At 49.4% G+C, this 16,133-nt stretch overlaps 1 protein-coding gene across 6 annotated transcripts in view; it reads right to left on the bottom strand.

Moving 5' to 3' along the window:
• Positions 1 to 1,621: 1,621 nt before the first annotated feature.
• The window catches only part of Med12 (mediator complex subunit 12), a 23,568-nt gene continuing 9,056 nt past the window's right edge, over positions 1,622 to 16,133 (bottom strand). Inside the window, exons 18-45 of one of the 6 annotated variants that reach the window (XM_033760096.1) lie at positions 15,968 to 16,086; positions 15,643 to 15,786; positions 15,050 to 15,213; positions 14,728 to 14,859; positions 14,138 to 14,365; positions 13,818 to 13,962; positions 13,555 to 13,675; positions 12,871 to 12,972; positions 12,673 to 12,786; positions 12,257 to 12,432; positions 11,900 to 12,079; positions 10,406 to 10,477; positions 9,593 to 9,726; positions 9,296 to 9,457; positions 8,833 to 8,944; positions 8,599 to 8,688; positions 8,016 to 8,125; positions 7,649 to 7,784; positions 7,278 to 7,439; positions 5,805 to 6,179; positions 5,444 to 5,594; positions 5,105 to 5,310; positions 4,862 to 4,939; positions 4,556 to 4,773; positions 2,858 to 3,098; positions 2,385 to 2,504; positions 2,106 to 2,187; positions 1,622 to 1,902 (exon numbers count right to left, since the gene is read on the bottom strand). In XM_033760096.1, coding sequence (XP_033615987.1) covers positions 1,859 to 1,902; positions 2,106 to 2,187; positions 2,385 to 2,504; positions 2,858 to 3,098; positions 4,556 to 4,773; positions 4,862 to 4,939; positions 5,105 to 5,310; positions 5,444 to 5,594; positions 5,805 to 6,179; positions 7,278 to 7,439; positions 7,649 to 7,784; positions 8,016 to 8,125; positions 8,599 to 8,688; positions 8,833 to 8,944; positions 9,296 to 9,457; positions 9,593 to 9,726; positions 10,406 to 10,477; positions 11,900 to 12,079; positions 12,257 to 12,432; positions 12,673 to 12,786; positions 12,871 to 12,972; positions 13,555 to 13,675; positions 13,818 to 13,962; positions 14,138 to 14,365; positions 14,728 to 14,859; positions 15,050 to 15,213; positions 15,643 to 15,786; positions 15,968 to 16,086 — 4,118 coding nt within the window. In that variant the 3' untranslated portion in view covers positions 1,622 to 1,858. Of the gene's footprint in view, positions 1,903 to 2,105; positions 2,188 to 2,384; positions 3,099 to 4,555; positions 4,774 to 4,861; positions 4,940 to 5,104; positions 5,311 to 5,443; positions 5,595 to 5,804; positions 6,180 to 7,277; positions 7,440 to 7,648; positions 7,785 to 8,015; positions 8,126 to 8,598; positions 8,689 to 8,832; positions 8,945 to 9,295; positions 9,458 to 9,592; positions 9,727 to 10,405; positions 10,478 to 11,899; positions 12,080 to 12,256; positions 12,433 to 12,672; positions 12,787 to 12,870; positions 12,973 to 13,554; positions 13,676 to 13,817; positions 13,963 to 14,137; positions 14,366 to 14,727; positions 14,860 to 15,049; positions 15,214 to 15,642; positions 15,787 to 15,967; positions 16,087 to 16,133 lie in introns of those variants that run through there. The other 5 variants (XM_033760095.1, XM_033760091.1, XM_033760092.1 and 2 more) reach the window with 5 other exon arrangements.

Here is a 16,133-nt window from a genome sequence, read left to right as displayed (position 1 = left end):
GCGCGGTCCCTGCCATTAACTCCTTTTGTGCCAGAGATGGCACAAGTTCTGGCCCCAACCCCCTTTGCCCCTGCTCAGGCAAGCTCTACCCACACCCTCTCCAGTCTCAACATACACACACCTCATTAAATTATCAGGCAGGTGATCTTTCACGGCAGCCAGTCTAAACTTTACCTGCAAAGCTTGAGAGCTTGAAACACAGGGAGAAACTGAGGTACTGCAAGCAGGACACCCCCCCCAGTCACACTCCACAGACATGCCTCAACCTCCCTCACCTCTCCTCAGCACAAGCACTACCCAGGCAGCAATCACTAGTGAGGCTACTTAGCCCTCATCCTGTTACTCTCCCAAAGGTCCAAAGGTCGATGTCGCTCCACTCCCCCTACTGCTTCAGCCGGCCCAGTTGTCTGCACTTCTATATGTAGTGCACCTACCCAGTTGGCCAAGCACCCATTCCCTCTCTGAATATCCCTTATCCCAGAGAAGCCTCTACCCCTGTGGCTCCTCGGTGTTTGTTAGGCCAGAATTATGCAGGAAGTTTGTCATGTTCGCATTTACCGCATTTACCCTGTCAATTCCTCGTGCACGTAACTCTTAAAACTTTGAAAATTCCATATGCACCAGGGCTTTGTAGATGGGTCCATGGAGAGGGATTTTTTTTATAACTTGGGTATTAATTGGTACTCCTTGTTTTACCTGCACACTTGACACTTCTTAGCAACAGGGCACAGCAACAATGGCTTGGACATTACGCTTAATTGCCAGATCTTTCTGTACAGCCCACCCACCACCCACCGGGCTGCAGCTGGTCCTCTTCCAGTCCTAGATAGGCGGTCCGAAGACTCCACTGTCTAAAGCGGTTGGTTCTCCTGCACAGCCTTGGATTTAGGACTCAAAGCACAAGGAAGGGGACCTGAGAATGGTCCAGCAACAGCTCCAAATATTACTCTGAAACAAGTTTTAAGTTTCTGTACTGTAAAATGGGAGTGAGTGATAGTCATCCTGGGTAATTGTCAAGGTGGGTCATGTGAAAACAGAACAGTTCCAGCAGCAGGGCAGAGAAACAGGTGCTGCTTCTCACTGGGCTCTTTCCTCTCAGAGCCACATTGCCCTTCCACCACCTACTCTATGATGGCACAGGCTGACAAAGGGCAATTTCTCATCTCAGAAATAGGACTTAGGGAAAGGATGCTACCCGGGGCATGATGGGACCACACAACATGGCCAAAGGGGTAGCCAGTAGCTGTCATCTCCACACTACCTTCAGTGCTCAAAGGCCACCAGCTGGGGTGTTATAAAAGGAAAATTGGGTTCCCTTGATTTTTCCTCTGGCCTAATGGTCCTGCCCAATCCCAGTGGTATGTCCCCCATGGAGGAAGCGATGTGGCAATGGTGAGATGATGAGGCGAGCTGCCCTTCTTAAGAGATGGAGGGCCTATACCTCGCTCAACATGTTGCTTTGGAGCCAGAGGAGAGGGCAGGCATTCAATCAGAATTCAGAAAGATAGGAGGTGGGAAGTAAACAGGAGAGATGATCTGCACCACGCAAAGGCTCTGTCTTGTTGGTCCAGCCCCCAGCACTCTCCCAAAAGACCAACCTTTTCTGACACAGAATTCACACACTCCCTTTGCAAAGAAGCTCTGTGTATTGGGTGCAACAGCTCTGGGGTCTCTATATAAATAATATACAAAAACCCAACAGCTCAATGCTTCACATTAACAAAAATACTAAAAACTTATTAAAAATGGAGCCTGAGGGAAGGGCCCCAACCATTACTGGTGCTAGCCCGCAGAGGATTGGGAATTAAGAGGAAAGGGTAGGGCCACATCCAGTGCATAAGCAGTTCTTCCAGATGGCTCAGTAGCGTCCAAATATGTTGGTACTGGGCTGTGGCTGGGTATCTGTGTGAAAAACCAGAGATTGTCAGGGTGGGAGACCAAGCAGGCCTGTACATATGCAGGAGGAAAGCTAATCAGATGAAGGGGGAAGGGAGGAGAGGGAGGGATCCCCCATAACTTGGGCCTGAAGCAGTCACCACAGCTACCTTTGCCCACCCTGTCGCTCACTTATTCTAGGGCTCCCTTGGGGAAGAAGGCAGGCTTACTGGAGAGTTGTTGTTGGAGTTGCCGGACCAAAGCTGCTGTCTGTTGCTGCTGCTGGGTCTGCTGAAGCCCCTGGCGCTGGAACTGAGGTGGAAACAGGAAGCAGAAGGTCGAACTCTAACATCTGCCTCGCTCTTCATCCTCATCTTCCTCCCCTTGTAGAGTGCCATGCCCTACTTCCCATGGCTACCTCATTGCATACTGACCCCAACCCAGTTCATTGGTTGCATGCTCAACTTAGGCAGCTGACCCTGAGCCTAGGGCTGATGTTGAGCAGCTACCTGGGGCTGGGACTGGGGCTGGGGTTGGGGAGGAGCTGCCTGTTGCTGCTGTTGCTGCTGGTGTTGCTGCTGCTGCTGCTGCTGCTGCTGCTGTTGCTGCTGCTGCTGCTGCTGTTGCTGCTATGAAGATACAAGAGATACTTCTGAGAAAAACAAAGGAGCAGTGACGGAGGGGAGTCGAGGCCAAGATGCAGAGGGAACTCTGGGTCCCCATCTTCCATTCTCAGACCACTGCTAGAAAGAGGCCAAATCTAGAGTACCTGGCAAACAGTGTCCAACTCTCTCCCATTCTGATCCTTGGCAAACACGAAAAGGGGGACAGGAAGGCACCAACTTAAGCACCACCTTAGGCAGCCACTCAGTTGGGTGCTTAGCACACCATGGGCTCATTTAATCCTAGTGACAGTGTGGCATGAACGTAGGCCTCTTCCTCCTTGGGCTCCCAAGCCTTAGATGGAGTCCTGAGGCCTTACCCGTAGGATCTGCTGCTGCTGTTGCCGCATGTGGTACTGCTGCTGCTGTTGCTGCTGTTGCTGCTGTTGTTGCTGCTGCTGCTGTTGCTGTTGCTGCTGTTGTTGCTGCTGCTGCTGTTGCTGTTGCTGCTGCTGCTCAGGCAGAATGGAAGTTGAGCGGACGCCTGCCTGGACGCCCTGGGCACTCATCGGAGTCATGGTACCCATCATGGGTGTCTGCTGCAGTGTCTGATGTGAAAATCTCCAGAGACAAGAGATCCAGGGGTCAAGGCATGGGGCAGGGAGAGTGGGACAGTACAAAGGAAACTTCTTAACAAGTCACTGAATTCATTCTCTCTTGGTAGTAACCAGAAGAACCCTTTGCAGTCTGACAGGCTTCTAGGTTAGGGAATAAGGTGCAAAGATAATACTCCACTTTAGTGTCTCATATCCTTTTTTTTTTTGTATCAGAGATCAAACTCAGGTCCTTTCACTTTCAAGGCAGGCGGAACCACTGAGCTAAATCCCCGGCCCCTCATATCCTTAATGATTAGGAATTTTTCAATTCAGTTTAGCTATTTTTCCTTTTATGAAAAACAGTCTCAGCACATGACACATTCTACAAACACTCACTGAGGTTTTTTGTCGTTGCTGCCTTTCCCAGTAACATTTCAAGTTGTCTTACTATTCCTTATGCCGTCTGTACCCAAATCCCTGGGGCAGTCTCTAGCTGGTTTCCCTGTTGTGTCTTACATCTTCACTCATCTTCCCCTATGCATACTGTCTACTCATTCCACACTAACCTCTCAACCTGCCCAACTCCTCCTATCACTGTCCTAATCAAAAGATGACTTACTGGGATTAAATCTCAGTAATAAAGCTCAACATTCAGGGCCATCTACCAACCTGCCCTCTCTAAGAGCCTAGCCCCCACTACTTCTCAGCACAAATTCTACACTCCTTTCCATCTCCAACACTACTCATTCTTGCTCCAAGCCCATTCATACTATATCCCCCACTTGAAATACCTTTCTTTCTCCTCTTTTTCACAAATTCCCATCAAAGGAATACTCTTCAAAGGCCAACTCAGGTCTGACCCACCTTCATGACTCTTTCTCCAGTGACTCAGGTCCACACTGACAGCATCCCACTTTTTCTGAATTCCCATTTTACTTTACAACACCCAAATGCAGACCTGATTCTATCTTTGCTCATAATATTCTCTACTGTAATATTTTTACTCCTCAACCAGAGTAAAAATTTCTTGTGGTGAGGGTCTGTCTATCTATCTATTGCTATCTTTTATTTCAGGCAGTCCTACTTAGTAAAGGGTGGGCCATACAGTGGGAAGTTAATCAGCCCACTCCCTAGTAGTGTTCTAAATCATAAACTACAGAGCCTGAAGACAGTTACTAGTCTTAACTAGGCTTAACTAACATTAACCAGGGTATTTATTTGTTAGTACATCCTCAATCAATCACTGAATATTGGCTTATCACGTACTATGTCTATAAACCCCAGATCTTTTCTTATCGGAGTTGGGCAAATGATTCCTTCCAGCTCTAGCCTTTTCTTGTTATGGGCTACTTAGCCAGATAAGTGTTCTCACTATCTCTAAAGAGTATGGACCAGGCCCATCACCTTCAGGAGTGGGTTTTCCAGATCAAATGCTCCCTCATACCTCGGTGTCCCTTCCCAACCCAAAACTACTTTGAGTACCTTTGAGTGGAAGTCAGTCCATGTCCATAGGTTGGGGCCTGTTGGTGCACATAGCCACTGGGCCGTTGTTGCAGGTGGCGGGTAGGATCTACAAGAGTAGGATTGGTAGAAGGGTGGGTGCTCTGATAAGGCTGGCTGGAGTAGCTGGGGGGCACCATGGTACCTGCGGGGCCTGTGTGTTGCTGCAGTCCCACATGAGAAACATAAGGAGTATAGCCCTGGAGCGAAGGAGGAAAGGAGTCAGGGCTAAGAGTGTGCAGAGCACTTCCCTTTCTCTCCCAGATGCTCAGAACCCCAGGCCCTTACCTGGGAGGTCTGCAGGCCATAAGAAGAACTGGGAGTCATCTGATGGACAGATGACTGTCCCAACATCCCCTGGCTCTGCTAAGGGACAAAAGAGAAAAACTCAAAACTCAGGAAATGCTTTCTGCCATGTAATTTCTTGTATTTCCCACACTGAGTGTCCTTGTGAAGATCCCAAGTATCTCCTCAGTCCTGTAACTTGTAAAAGCCCCTCTCCCTGGCAGCCCTCCCTACTGCCCCTCTCACTATCTTTGCCTGGAGCTGCTGGCGAAGGCGCTGTCCCTGGGGCACTGCAGGTTGCTGCTGCCGGTACACAGAGGTCTTATAAGATGAGGGTTCAAGGCCCATGACACTAGTCATGGTTGTGGGCAGCACTCCAGGGTAAGTTGGTCGGGTGGGCAGCTTCTGCATTGGTAACCGCACAGGTCGGTATGGGTCCACACGAGGGCCACCTGGAAAGGAGAGCAGACTGACCTCTCTGGGCTCCTCCTCCCTCCAGCACTCTGAGTGCTAGGCACCCACAGCGCCCCAGAGTAGTGGTGTAGTCCTTTGGTAGAAGGAATATTCCTAATGGCTGGTACTCACCTGCAGGCAGTGGCTGGTTCTGGGTGTACAGGCCTATGGAGCCCTGCCTGTAGCTAAGGTGGGATATGGAGCTAGGGTTTGCATGGTGCAAGAGGTCTGGAGGCACTGTCACACCATAGGGGCCGCTCCGACCTGGGCCCATACCATAGTCCTGTGTGGGCGGCAGAAGAGAAAGGTGAGGGGATTGTGAAGAAGTGGGGTGAGAAGGACCTGCATTCACACTGCTAGTTTTTACGATTCTACTGATACCCCTCTCCACAAATACCATATGCCTCCTATAAACCAAAAACTCATTCTCTACTGGTCACAAAGTCATGAAGAGGGCTGGGGGAAAAGCATGGAGGCGGGGGAGGGCACTGACCTCTGTCTTCGTGGTTGGCTGGCTACGCTTTTTGCCCTTAGTGGACTTCTTCTTGCGTTCCTCAGTGCTGGGTGGAGCAGCTCCTGGTTTGTCAGTTTTGGGAGGCTCAGGGGCCTTTTTCTCAGGTTCCAGAAGGGTGGGAGCCGGTGGCTCCTCATCTTCTGGTGGCAGTGGCAGTGGCTCCAGGTAGTAGGCACGAGGCCGGGGCCTCAGGTGTGTGTGATAGAGCAGCAACCGTTGCTGCTCCTCCCCTCGAGCCACTCGCCGATCAACCCGGACTGTCCCAAACCAGCCCCAGGAGAGAGGTGCCGATGGCTTCAACCCCTCAAACAGATCCCAGGGAGAGAGCTTCAGTTTGGTGGAAACTTGTAGACCCTGTTCCAGAAAATGAGACAATCAGCTGTTGAGACCTGGAGAACAGAAAGCAGGCCTTGATAACTTGTAGAACGGGGTATAATGTCTGTTGGCAATATTAAGAAAAGTCGTAGGTAGCTTCAGTTAGGAGATGGTGAGGACGACGTGGTCATGCAGGGATATACACACATACATGAGAAAAAGAGTGAGTCATGGCAGGAAAAGAGAGGTGTGAAGGGAAAAGATGAAGCCAGGAAAACAAGGAGGATGAGCAGTGGAGGCAGAGCTGGGAGATGCAGAGACAAAAACAGGGCATAGAGAAGAGAGAAGGAAAGGCGGTGGGAGAGAAATTGACATTCAGAGGAAAACAGAGAAGAAGAGGGATAAGGAGAGAAAAGAAAAGCAGGGACAGACTAAAGACAAGGCAGAAAAAAAAGAGAGACCAGTGGAGTCAGACAGAAAAACTAGAAGAGAGAAAGACAAAGAGGCAGGTAGAGAGAGACAGAAAAAGGCAGAGACAGGCAGAAAGCCAGAGCCAGGCAGGTGGACAGACCAATGAGAAAGAGAAGTGAGGATGTAATATATGAAGGGGCTGCACTTAGGATTTTGTTTGGTTTTTTTGATACAGGGTCTTGTTATATAGTTCAGGCTGCCCTCGAACTCATTGTGATCTTCCTGCCTCAGCCTCCCAAAGGATGGGATTACAGGCATGAACCACTACATCCAGCTGCACTTTGGATTTTAAACTCTACCCTCTTTTTCCTTTTACTCTCAACTATATACAATGATTATGGTTTCTCATCAAAATACTGTAAATGACAGAGAGGAAAAAGAGAAAAATGCACACAGATGAGTGGTGGGTAAGAGAAAAAACAAGAAAAGAGATACAGCATCAGCTAGACAAATGTGTGGGAAAAGACAGGACACAGAGAAAAGAGGAGGGGGGTGCTAAGAAATGGTAGCATGTGAAAAGGGAGGTTGGGAGGAGGAGTCCAAAGAAAGAGTTTGGTGGGACTCCAAAGAGTTTTTAGAGCCTGGTGGACTTCTGAGTAATGCGCCTGCCAGAGCTTCAAGGTTACTGCAAAAAGGCCGAGGGCATGGGAAGACAGTGGAACATGCCTCCTTCTTGAAGATAGAATCAAAACCAGCAATCTTGTTGCCCTTGGTGTCAATAAGAGAGCCCTGTGGCTCACACGTGATGACATCTCGGGTTGGCTTGGGCAGTGGCAGCAGTTGGCGAACCTTTTCCAGACTGTCTGACTGGTGCTCCCCCAACTCCTTCTGTAGGCATAGGAAGATGAGACAACAGTTCAAAGATACAGAAAAGGAAGCATGGGAGACCTCAGAGAATAGCACAGAACATGGCATAGAGAACAGGGGTAGAGGATTAGGCCAAGATAAGTCCCTGAGAATCAATGGCAAATGCAGTTAGGATGGAGAGCGCCAAGATCTCAGTACCCCAAAACCTGGCCTTTGCCTCCTCTGCTCACCTGCAGCTTCTTCACCAGGTTCATGTATGCACGTTTATTCTCCTCCATACTGCCTTGCGAGATGCTAGACATGTCTGCAGCTAGGGTCCCATTGATGAGTACACTCAGCATGTCCAACACCGTAGTAAAGAGCTCACTGTAACAGGAACCGGGGAGAGGTGTACCCAGATAAGAAAGAAATTAAGAAAGAAAAAGGCCTCTGGGGACAACAAAAGCAAGGAGGGCTGTTAAACATGTCATTCCAAGGGCACCAAGACTGGGTGGGGAACCCAGGGTTACAGTCCACAGTATCAGCCACACACTCATCTCAGCAGACGTCGCAACTGGCATGAAAACAGGGGTCCCTTTGGGGTAGGGAACTGCTTACTTGTTGGACTGCATGTCAACAGTGCCACTGATGATGATCTCCAGGAGGAGCACAGCCCACTCTGTGGTCTGCTGAGTGCTACGCTGCACCGTATCAAACATGCCCCCCACCTGCCAGGGCCACAGATCAGTCAGAGGGCTTCAGGGAAATGGTCAGCTTAGGTTAGTCACAGCCTGGGCTGGGAGGAGTTGGAATCCCCAAGATCCAGTTCCATTTGCACCTATGATTTGCTCCATGATATTGGGTCAATGGCTGAATTCTTGACATATCTGGACCTGTTTCCTTATTTATAAAATGATGGGATTCCATTCAACATTCCACTGCGGGCTGCTAGCATATATAGGGACCTGCCAGAATCTAGGACACTGAGGGAAGAATGCCTGTAAGGATCCAAGGCATGCAACAATTGGACCCTGACCAGCGATCTGGTCCCTTTAACAACTCTCAGGCCCTACAACCAGGGGTAACACTTGAACATTCCAAAAATCTGGGGTCTCCATCCTCATCCCTGCCCTCTCCAACTCAAACTTCTTTACTGCATTTCTAGCTCCACCTCCTTTCTTCTCCCCAGCTTCCCCCTCACCAGGTTGAGCCGCAGTTTGAGTGCCTCGTGCATTAGCTGCTTTGGTTTGTAATCATCTAAGTACTGGTCATCTCGCCAATTATTCACAATCTACAATAGAAATAAGTTTAACATGCAACTCAGGGATCTTCTGGGTTTTTATCAAAAACTAATGAAAGTTCCAAGTACATGGTAGCCTCTTAGGTACATGCTTCCCTGCCCTTCTGCCCACCTCCACAGCCCAAAAACCCATACCTGGTGCACCTGGCTGTACAGGGAGGTAAGGAGTCCCTCACGTTGCTCATCCTGCCCTTTCAGACATGTCAGCACCAGGGATAGGAAGGGCTGCTGGCTCAACAGGGACATGCTAGAAATGGAAGGAAAATGAGAAAAGGGGGCAAGGAAGAGGGAGGAGAAAGGAGAAAAGGGGAGAGAGGAGAGGAAGGGAAAGGAGAGGAGGGAAAGAGAGGGCAGGGAAGGGAAAAAGAGGAGTAAAGCAGAGTGGAGAGGACCATGGTTTGGGGACTGGGCAACTTCCAACCACTCATTCCTCGAAATCCCAGACTAAGACTGGCCTCCCGGTCATCCATGCCACTCTTAACCCTTGATGTGCCACATCCCTATGATGTCCATTCTCAGCCCTGAGTCCCAAATTCTATTCTTCACTGGGCCTGCCTCTTCTCCTTTCTCAATCCCAGTGCCCCCACAGGCCCTTTACCTCTTCTGTTTTTGTCGATCACGTTCTTTTCGAGAAGAGGAGCCTAGGTGCTGACCCTTCTCCAATTCCTCCCCAGCAGCCTTTAACACATGCCCCTGTACAGAGGTGGGCAGTTTGGCGATGAGGGGAGCCACCAGCCATACACCAGAGCGTTCTAGAGAGCTGTAGGACAGAGGACATGGGGTTGTGGGGAAGTCTCCTTTCCCTGGTTATGCACAGTATCTCCATGAGGCAGATATTCATGCAACTAATAGAGAAATTCACGAGAGGATAAGTCCTAACATGTTTCTACCCAACCTGAGCACAGGTTTGGTCTTGCTGCTGCTAGGCATGTTGTTTGCCGTGCTTCCAGAAGATGACCCTGTCTCTGCTGACTGCTGGAAAACTTCAATTGTGGCCTTGGCGATGTTCTCTAGGAGGGAGTTCATCTCCTAGGGAGGATGAAAGGCATACAGCTGCTAAAATAGGTAGCCACAGGCAAAGGAAGACACCTGGTAAGAGGGATGGGAGATGAGGCTGAAGGAGAGCATCTGCAGAGGTTGAAAGGAAGGTAGGAACACAAATGTTGAAAATTGTGCTCTCCAGTGCCTCCATACTTCTCCCATTCCCCACTGTCTTCTTTGCATTCCTCCTACATCTGTGACCCAAGAAACAGGCTCCACCACCAGCCTTGCCAAGCTTCCCCACAAGCGCGGCGTTGGAGTGTGAGAACTCCAACAGTACCAACCATTTCTCTTATCACCAGCTCTACATGCCTGCCATTTTCCCATATCCTCTTATTTTTCTCAGTTCCAGAGCCTAAGGGTAGGACCTAGGTTTTTTTTGTTTGTGGTGGTGGTGGTAGTGGGGATTGAATCTAGGTCCTTCACACTGACCCACAATGCCAGCCTTTTTTCTTTTTCTTTCTTTTTTAGACAGGGACTTACTAATTCATTAAGTTGTCTGGGCAAGGCTCAAACTTGTGATTCTCTTGCCTCAGCTTCCCAGGGTGTTGGGATTTCAGGAATATGCTGTCATACCTGACTAGAACCCAGGTTCTTTTATGATGGCTCATCTCCCTCAGCTGAAGGTGAGCATAGGAAAGTGAGGGTCTAGGAAGGCATTACTCACATTGTTAGGGGTCTGCTTGATCATAAGTTGCAGTTCCAGGGAAGACTGGCGCATGGTCCACTGGTCCAAGTTCTGTGGTAGAAGCCCCACCCCAAGCTAGTAATCACCGTGTCACCCCCAGCTACCCACCATTCTATAGCCAATTCCTAATCTCCCATAACTTCTTCTTTTAACACAAACTTTTTCTTATCAGGTGTGGTGGTGCATGCTGTAATCTCAGCACTTGGGAGGCTGAGGTATGAGGTTTGTCACGGGTTTGAGGCCAGCCTGGGCTACATAGTGAGACCCTCTCTCAAAACAAACAAACAAGAAACTTTTTCTTTCCTTTGTATGTTCAGTACTGGGCCTTGAACCACCCAGGGCCTTTGCACTGAGCTGTATCTTCAGCCTTTTATTTTTTATTTTGAGACAGGGTCTTGCTAAGTTGCCAAGTTGCCCAGGCTGGGCTCCAATTTGCAATCCTCCTGGTTCAGTCTCCCAGAAAGCTGGGACTACAGGTATGTGCCACCATGCCCAGCCAAATCTCCCATAACCTTGAATCACAGGTTTCTACGGGTCTAAAAGGCGACAGCTTTTTCGGAAAGATTACATTTAAATAATCCAAAATAGCTGAAATCCAGCCTATTTTAAATGCAATTCAAGATTTCACATCTTCCCCTAGATTCTTGTTCCACAGCTTCACATCTCTTTACATCAGAAAGTTCTGCATAGTATTTAACCTTTAAATACTTGATATTAAAGTTGAAGCCTGCCTGTTGTTTTAGATCAGCTGCTTAAAGTCCTTGACAAGGCCTTTCAAGACAATCTCTCAATGTCCTGTGGAGATTGGAAAGCTACTGTTAGCTAATCTCCCTTCAGCACTATCTCCTCCTACTGAAAAGACCTCATTCCTTGAGGTTTTTCTCCATGGCCTTATTTTTCCACCCTCCAATCACCTGAATGTCTACAGTAGTGGAAAGGGCACAGGCATACCTGCATTCACATACCAACTCTAAACTTACTAGCTGTGTAACCTTGGAGAAGTTATTTAACCTCTTTAAGCCTCAGTTTCCTCATTGGTCAAATAGATACTTATACCTGCTGCATAAGGTTGTGAAGGTTAAATGAGAAAATGTATATACAGGGCCACACACAGTATCTGCATACAAAATCCATGCTTAATAAGCAGTACCTATTTACTATTCAGTTACTGAGTCACAGCCAAAGGGCCAAATACACAAAGCCCCAGGCCAGGCCTTCCAGATATTACACCTCTCACTCATGAGCTACACTCACTCACTTCAGGCAGCTATGTACTCACCTCATAGTCTTACTCTTGGGTCTAAACCATATTGGATTTATTCCCAAACCTGTGCTGGAGCTGCTGCTCTCACCCCTTCTCCTACATCTTTATCTGTCTTCCAGTCTAATGAACTCCCTGTCTCTTCTTGGTTTTTATTGCTTCTCAAGATAGGCCCCATAATTCCTTCCAAAACCTCCATCACCTTTGCTTACCTGAAGAATACGCTTAATGCGCTGCCTTTGGGGGTTTTCCCCATCCTCGTTGTCCAACAGTCGATGTGGGTAGCAGATAAGCTGCATGAGGCGCTGGGCCTGAGCACTACTCAACACTGGATCTTGTAGATCATTGCTGTCCTCACACAGTGACTTAAGGCAACGTTCTCCTACCCATTCCTGAGGAAGCTGATAATCAGGGACTGGGGGCAACCAGTAAGGGGGGGTTAGGAGGAGGGATGTGCTGGGGTTGGGTAAGGGACCCGATGTATATAGTAGGGAGGTGGTGCAATCATGGGCTAGAAATAAGCCTATATTACACAGAGGAATTTAGAAGGTGTGGAAGGTGGGACTGACCTGTTGGCAGATGCTGCGAAGCACGTACTTGGCATAGACATCCAGACTAGCTGTCTCCACAGAGATATTGCGGCCACCCTGCCTCCGACCGCCACTGCCACCTCCTCCCTCCTCCTCTGGAAGTTCTTCTGTTCCTCCTGTCACAGTGAAGCCTGAACCCTTCAGTTCTGCATCCCCTGTGGTTCAGGGTGGAAGATAAGGAGGGCAGAGTGAGATCAGAACACTTGTGTACAGATCCACCCTGGGCCTACAAAGGCAGAAACTCTCCAAATGCTGCCCTATGGGACAGAAATATATGTCTTTCCCTCCTCTCCTCAAGGTCAGAGGGACCACCTTCCGGAGGAAGAAACACTGTCCCTTGTAGTTGAGCTCCACCCTATACACACTTCTGGCACCACTCCCTTCCTACCCCGTACCAAGTACAAACACAGCCTTGAGAACAGCAAACACAGCTCCATCCACGATGCGGTTCTGGGAGGCAGCCAGCAGGTGGCGGTCACAGGAGGAGCGGATTCCGACTGTAGGCTTATCTGGAGAGGAAGCTTAAATCAGGGAAAAGAACAGGAAGGGGGAGGGCTTTCTACTGGCACCTGGCTTGGATCAGGGTCACTTACTTCCATCAGACTGGCAAGGATTGAGTTGTGGTGTCTTGAAAAGATGGAGGAGGATGCGGCAGGTGAGTCGAGCACCTGGCTCTGAGTCCTGTTCACTACAAGCTAAAAGGAAGACAAACAGATCTGAAAAGGATGAAATCAAACTCCGTGTGTGTGTGTGTGTGTGTGTGTGTGTGTGTGTGTGTGTGTGAGAGAGAGAGAGAGAGAGAGAGAGAGAGAGAGAGAGAGAGAGAGAGAATGCGTGTGGAGGGAGCAATAAGGGGGAAAATAGGTAAGATGAAAGAAAAAGCAGACAACTGTTATGTAGTTGAAGGATCAAACAATAAAAAGGTCATGGGCCTAGGGCTGTAGCTCTGAACACAACACATGCTAAGAATGCATCAGGCCCTGGGTTCCATCCTCAGAACATCACAGACACACACACAAACACATAGAAAGATCAGGGTTAGTTAGAAAACAGGCCCAGGGAAGGGAGGCCCCCCCCCAAAAAAAGAAAGAAAAAACAGGTCCCTTCCAGCCTGGAGTGCACTAAAGCACTGGCCTAGTAAGGGCCAAGGAGCCACAGCAGTGTCCCATGCCCAACAAAGAGAGGACAGTCATCATGTATTGAAATGTGGGATTGATCCCTGGTATAAAAAAAATGTGGGGTTCAGAAATTCTAAAGGTTATGGATTGGTAGTTCACCGGCATTAAGGAGTGAAGGGATGGCCGCACAGCGAATCAGATCTTCCAGGAGCAAACACTGCCGAGCAATGAGGATGGCAACAAAAGTAGCCAGGGAGTCATGGAAAGATAGGTCACTGACCTGGAGGAAAGAACAGACAGATGTGGCAGCTCAGTGTGGAGAGAGGGCACCCACTCAAAGTGACATGCCTCCACACAGAACTCTTGACAAATTTCGTGACAACCAGACCTCTGCCCTGCGAACTGCCCACCCCAAATCTCACATCTACATTGCAGAGGAGATCATTGAAGCCACAAGTGCCATTGTTAGAGGAACAGCACAATGCCTTAAGTACTCCTAACCACTCTGCACTCAGCGACTTGCAGTAGCCCGTCAGCTCTGCACACAGGATTGCGATGTCATTCACCCTAGGGAAAAATACAAGTGCCTCAGGAAAAGGATTGCGCCACAAAACCTCAGACTCCATAGTTTTTCATCTCTTCCCCAGTAGTAATCAAAGGTGCAGTACCTCCCAGGTATGTCACCCCCCAACACCAGGCTGGGGTGTGATGCCCATTCCTCAGTACCCCCTATGCCCCATACCTATCGGGATCATGGTGCCCCACACAGACATGCATAAGGGCGTTGCAGACAAAGCTGTAGCGGTTAGCAGGGTTCTCACTAAGGCTCTTGCCTAGCCCCGTGTAGGTGAAGGTGTGAGCAGCAGGGTTTTCCAGGGTGTCGATCATGAACTCGGGTGCCCAGCGCATATTGGATTCCGATGGCTCCACATTGCAGTAAATGGTGTTTTTCACTTTTGAGCAAAAGTCACTGCAGGGGTGGGGAAAGGAGATAGCAGTGTTGAATAAGGTCCAGTAGGGTACAAGGGTGGTCAGCAGAGGGGAGAAAAGAAAAAAAGGTGAGGGACAGGGACTTTTGAGATAAGAAAAAGGGAGATGTACCGCAGCAAACTGGGCAGCAAAGGAGCCATGTGAAACTAAGGAACAGGGAAGGGTCCTGGGAAGCAGAAGGCCTGCTCTCAGTAACACAATGGCACATAGAGGGCATGGTCTATAACTGACCCTGGGTAGACAACAGGATAATGGGCTGTGCTCTGCTCCTGAAGTGGATGGTAATGGGAAGGAGACGGGACTAGGTCCCACTCTCTACCCCTTACCTCCCACCTCTCTTACCTGAAGAGCTCCCCAAATTTGCTCTTTAAATGGCTACAGGAGGTGTACAGATCATAGAGATATGCAAGGATACAGCGTTCTGCAGAGGAGCCATCTGACCGGTTCATCCCATGCTTCACTACACCACACAGCCTGTCGTAAGAGGCAGGGTTGGGAGGATCAACAGGTGGTGTTACAGGGTCCAGGGCACAGAGGCCCTCTGAAGCAGATTCCAGCCTCTTGGTAACATCATTCCTTCCTGAGCCCAGATGTTCCTCCCAAGCAACGTCACCAGCATTTGCCAGAGCCCTGTATGTTTCGGGTCTTCTGAAACTCTGCTTACCCCTCAAAGACCTGTGCCATCTGGTCCTGGTTGAGGATGAGGCAGGCGTGATAGTGGCGTAGGACGGCCACGATGCACAGGCACAGGCTGGTAGTATAGCTGCCTACCAGATCCGAGGACTTGAGAAGCAGCTCAGCCTCAACCACACTCAGTTCATTCAGCAGCTAGCACAGTGGATGGGGGTGAGAGAAGAGAAGATGCCCTTCAAGTCACACATAACCCCCCTTTCTGGGAGGAAAGGCCAGGCCTGAGCCCCTTCCTACTGGAGCTGCCTTGACATACAAGGGCCCTATTTCTACATGCACCGTCTTTTGTTCTACTAAGGACACATCTAACCAGTCTCCAGGACAGATCTATGAACTCCACTGTGGGAGGACATTCTGTACCCAATGTTCTTATCTGTCTGTTGGGCCTCCCCAGGGAACACTTAAGTCTCTATTCCTAGTCACAGCTCACGTTCCACTTCCTCTGTACTAGTCTTTCTACCCCCTCCAAACAGCCTGGGAAAATGGCTGGAACCTCTACTCCTGTCCTCACGATCCTACGAAGCACAGAATTTCTTCCTTTACCCTTATCTCCCCTAACTTCCCCACCTGAATGGCAAAGTCGATGAGGCCACTGATGCTGAGTGAATATTCCATGAGGTCGAAGATGAACTGCACATGCTGCACCAGAGGCAAGTGGTATGACATGCCAAGGGCAAAGCTCGTGATCTGCTCCAGAACATTCCGGGAGACCTGATAAGGGCAGTGGGAGTGAGACAGAAGTGGAGGGAGGGAAGAAGAACCAGGGAAGCAGGAAATCAACGATGGTGGAAGGGGATGAGACCAGCAGGCTTAGCCTGCCTAGGGGGTAAAAAAGATAAAAACAGGACAGGAGGCCAGAATGTGGGAAGGGGGGCTGGGCTTAGGCCCACACCTGAGCCGTGACCTGGTGTTGGTCATAATGTGAAAGGTGCTGGAACTTAGCAAAGATATCTTCAGCAGTGGGGAAGGCTTCAGGCCGGTTGCGGCGCCGCTTCTGCCCATCCTCCCCACCTGAGGGGACAGTTGAAAGATGATTCAGGACAGAAAAGATAACTAGT

The sequence above is a fragment of the Fukomys damarensis genome, unplaced genomic scaffold (assembly GCF_012274545.1).
Source record: "Fukomys damarensis isolate Sample0158 unplaced genomic scaffold, DMR_v1.0_HiC HiC_scaffold_39, whole genome shotgun sequence".
Classification (NCBI taxonomy): Eukaryota; Metazoa; Chordata; class Mammalia; order Rodentia; family Bathyergidae; genus Fukomys; species Fukomys damarensis.
Note: the sequence above shows the minus strand (reverse complement) of the source record. Positions and strands in the feature narration are given on the sequence as shown.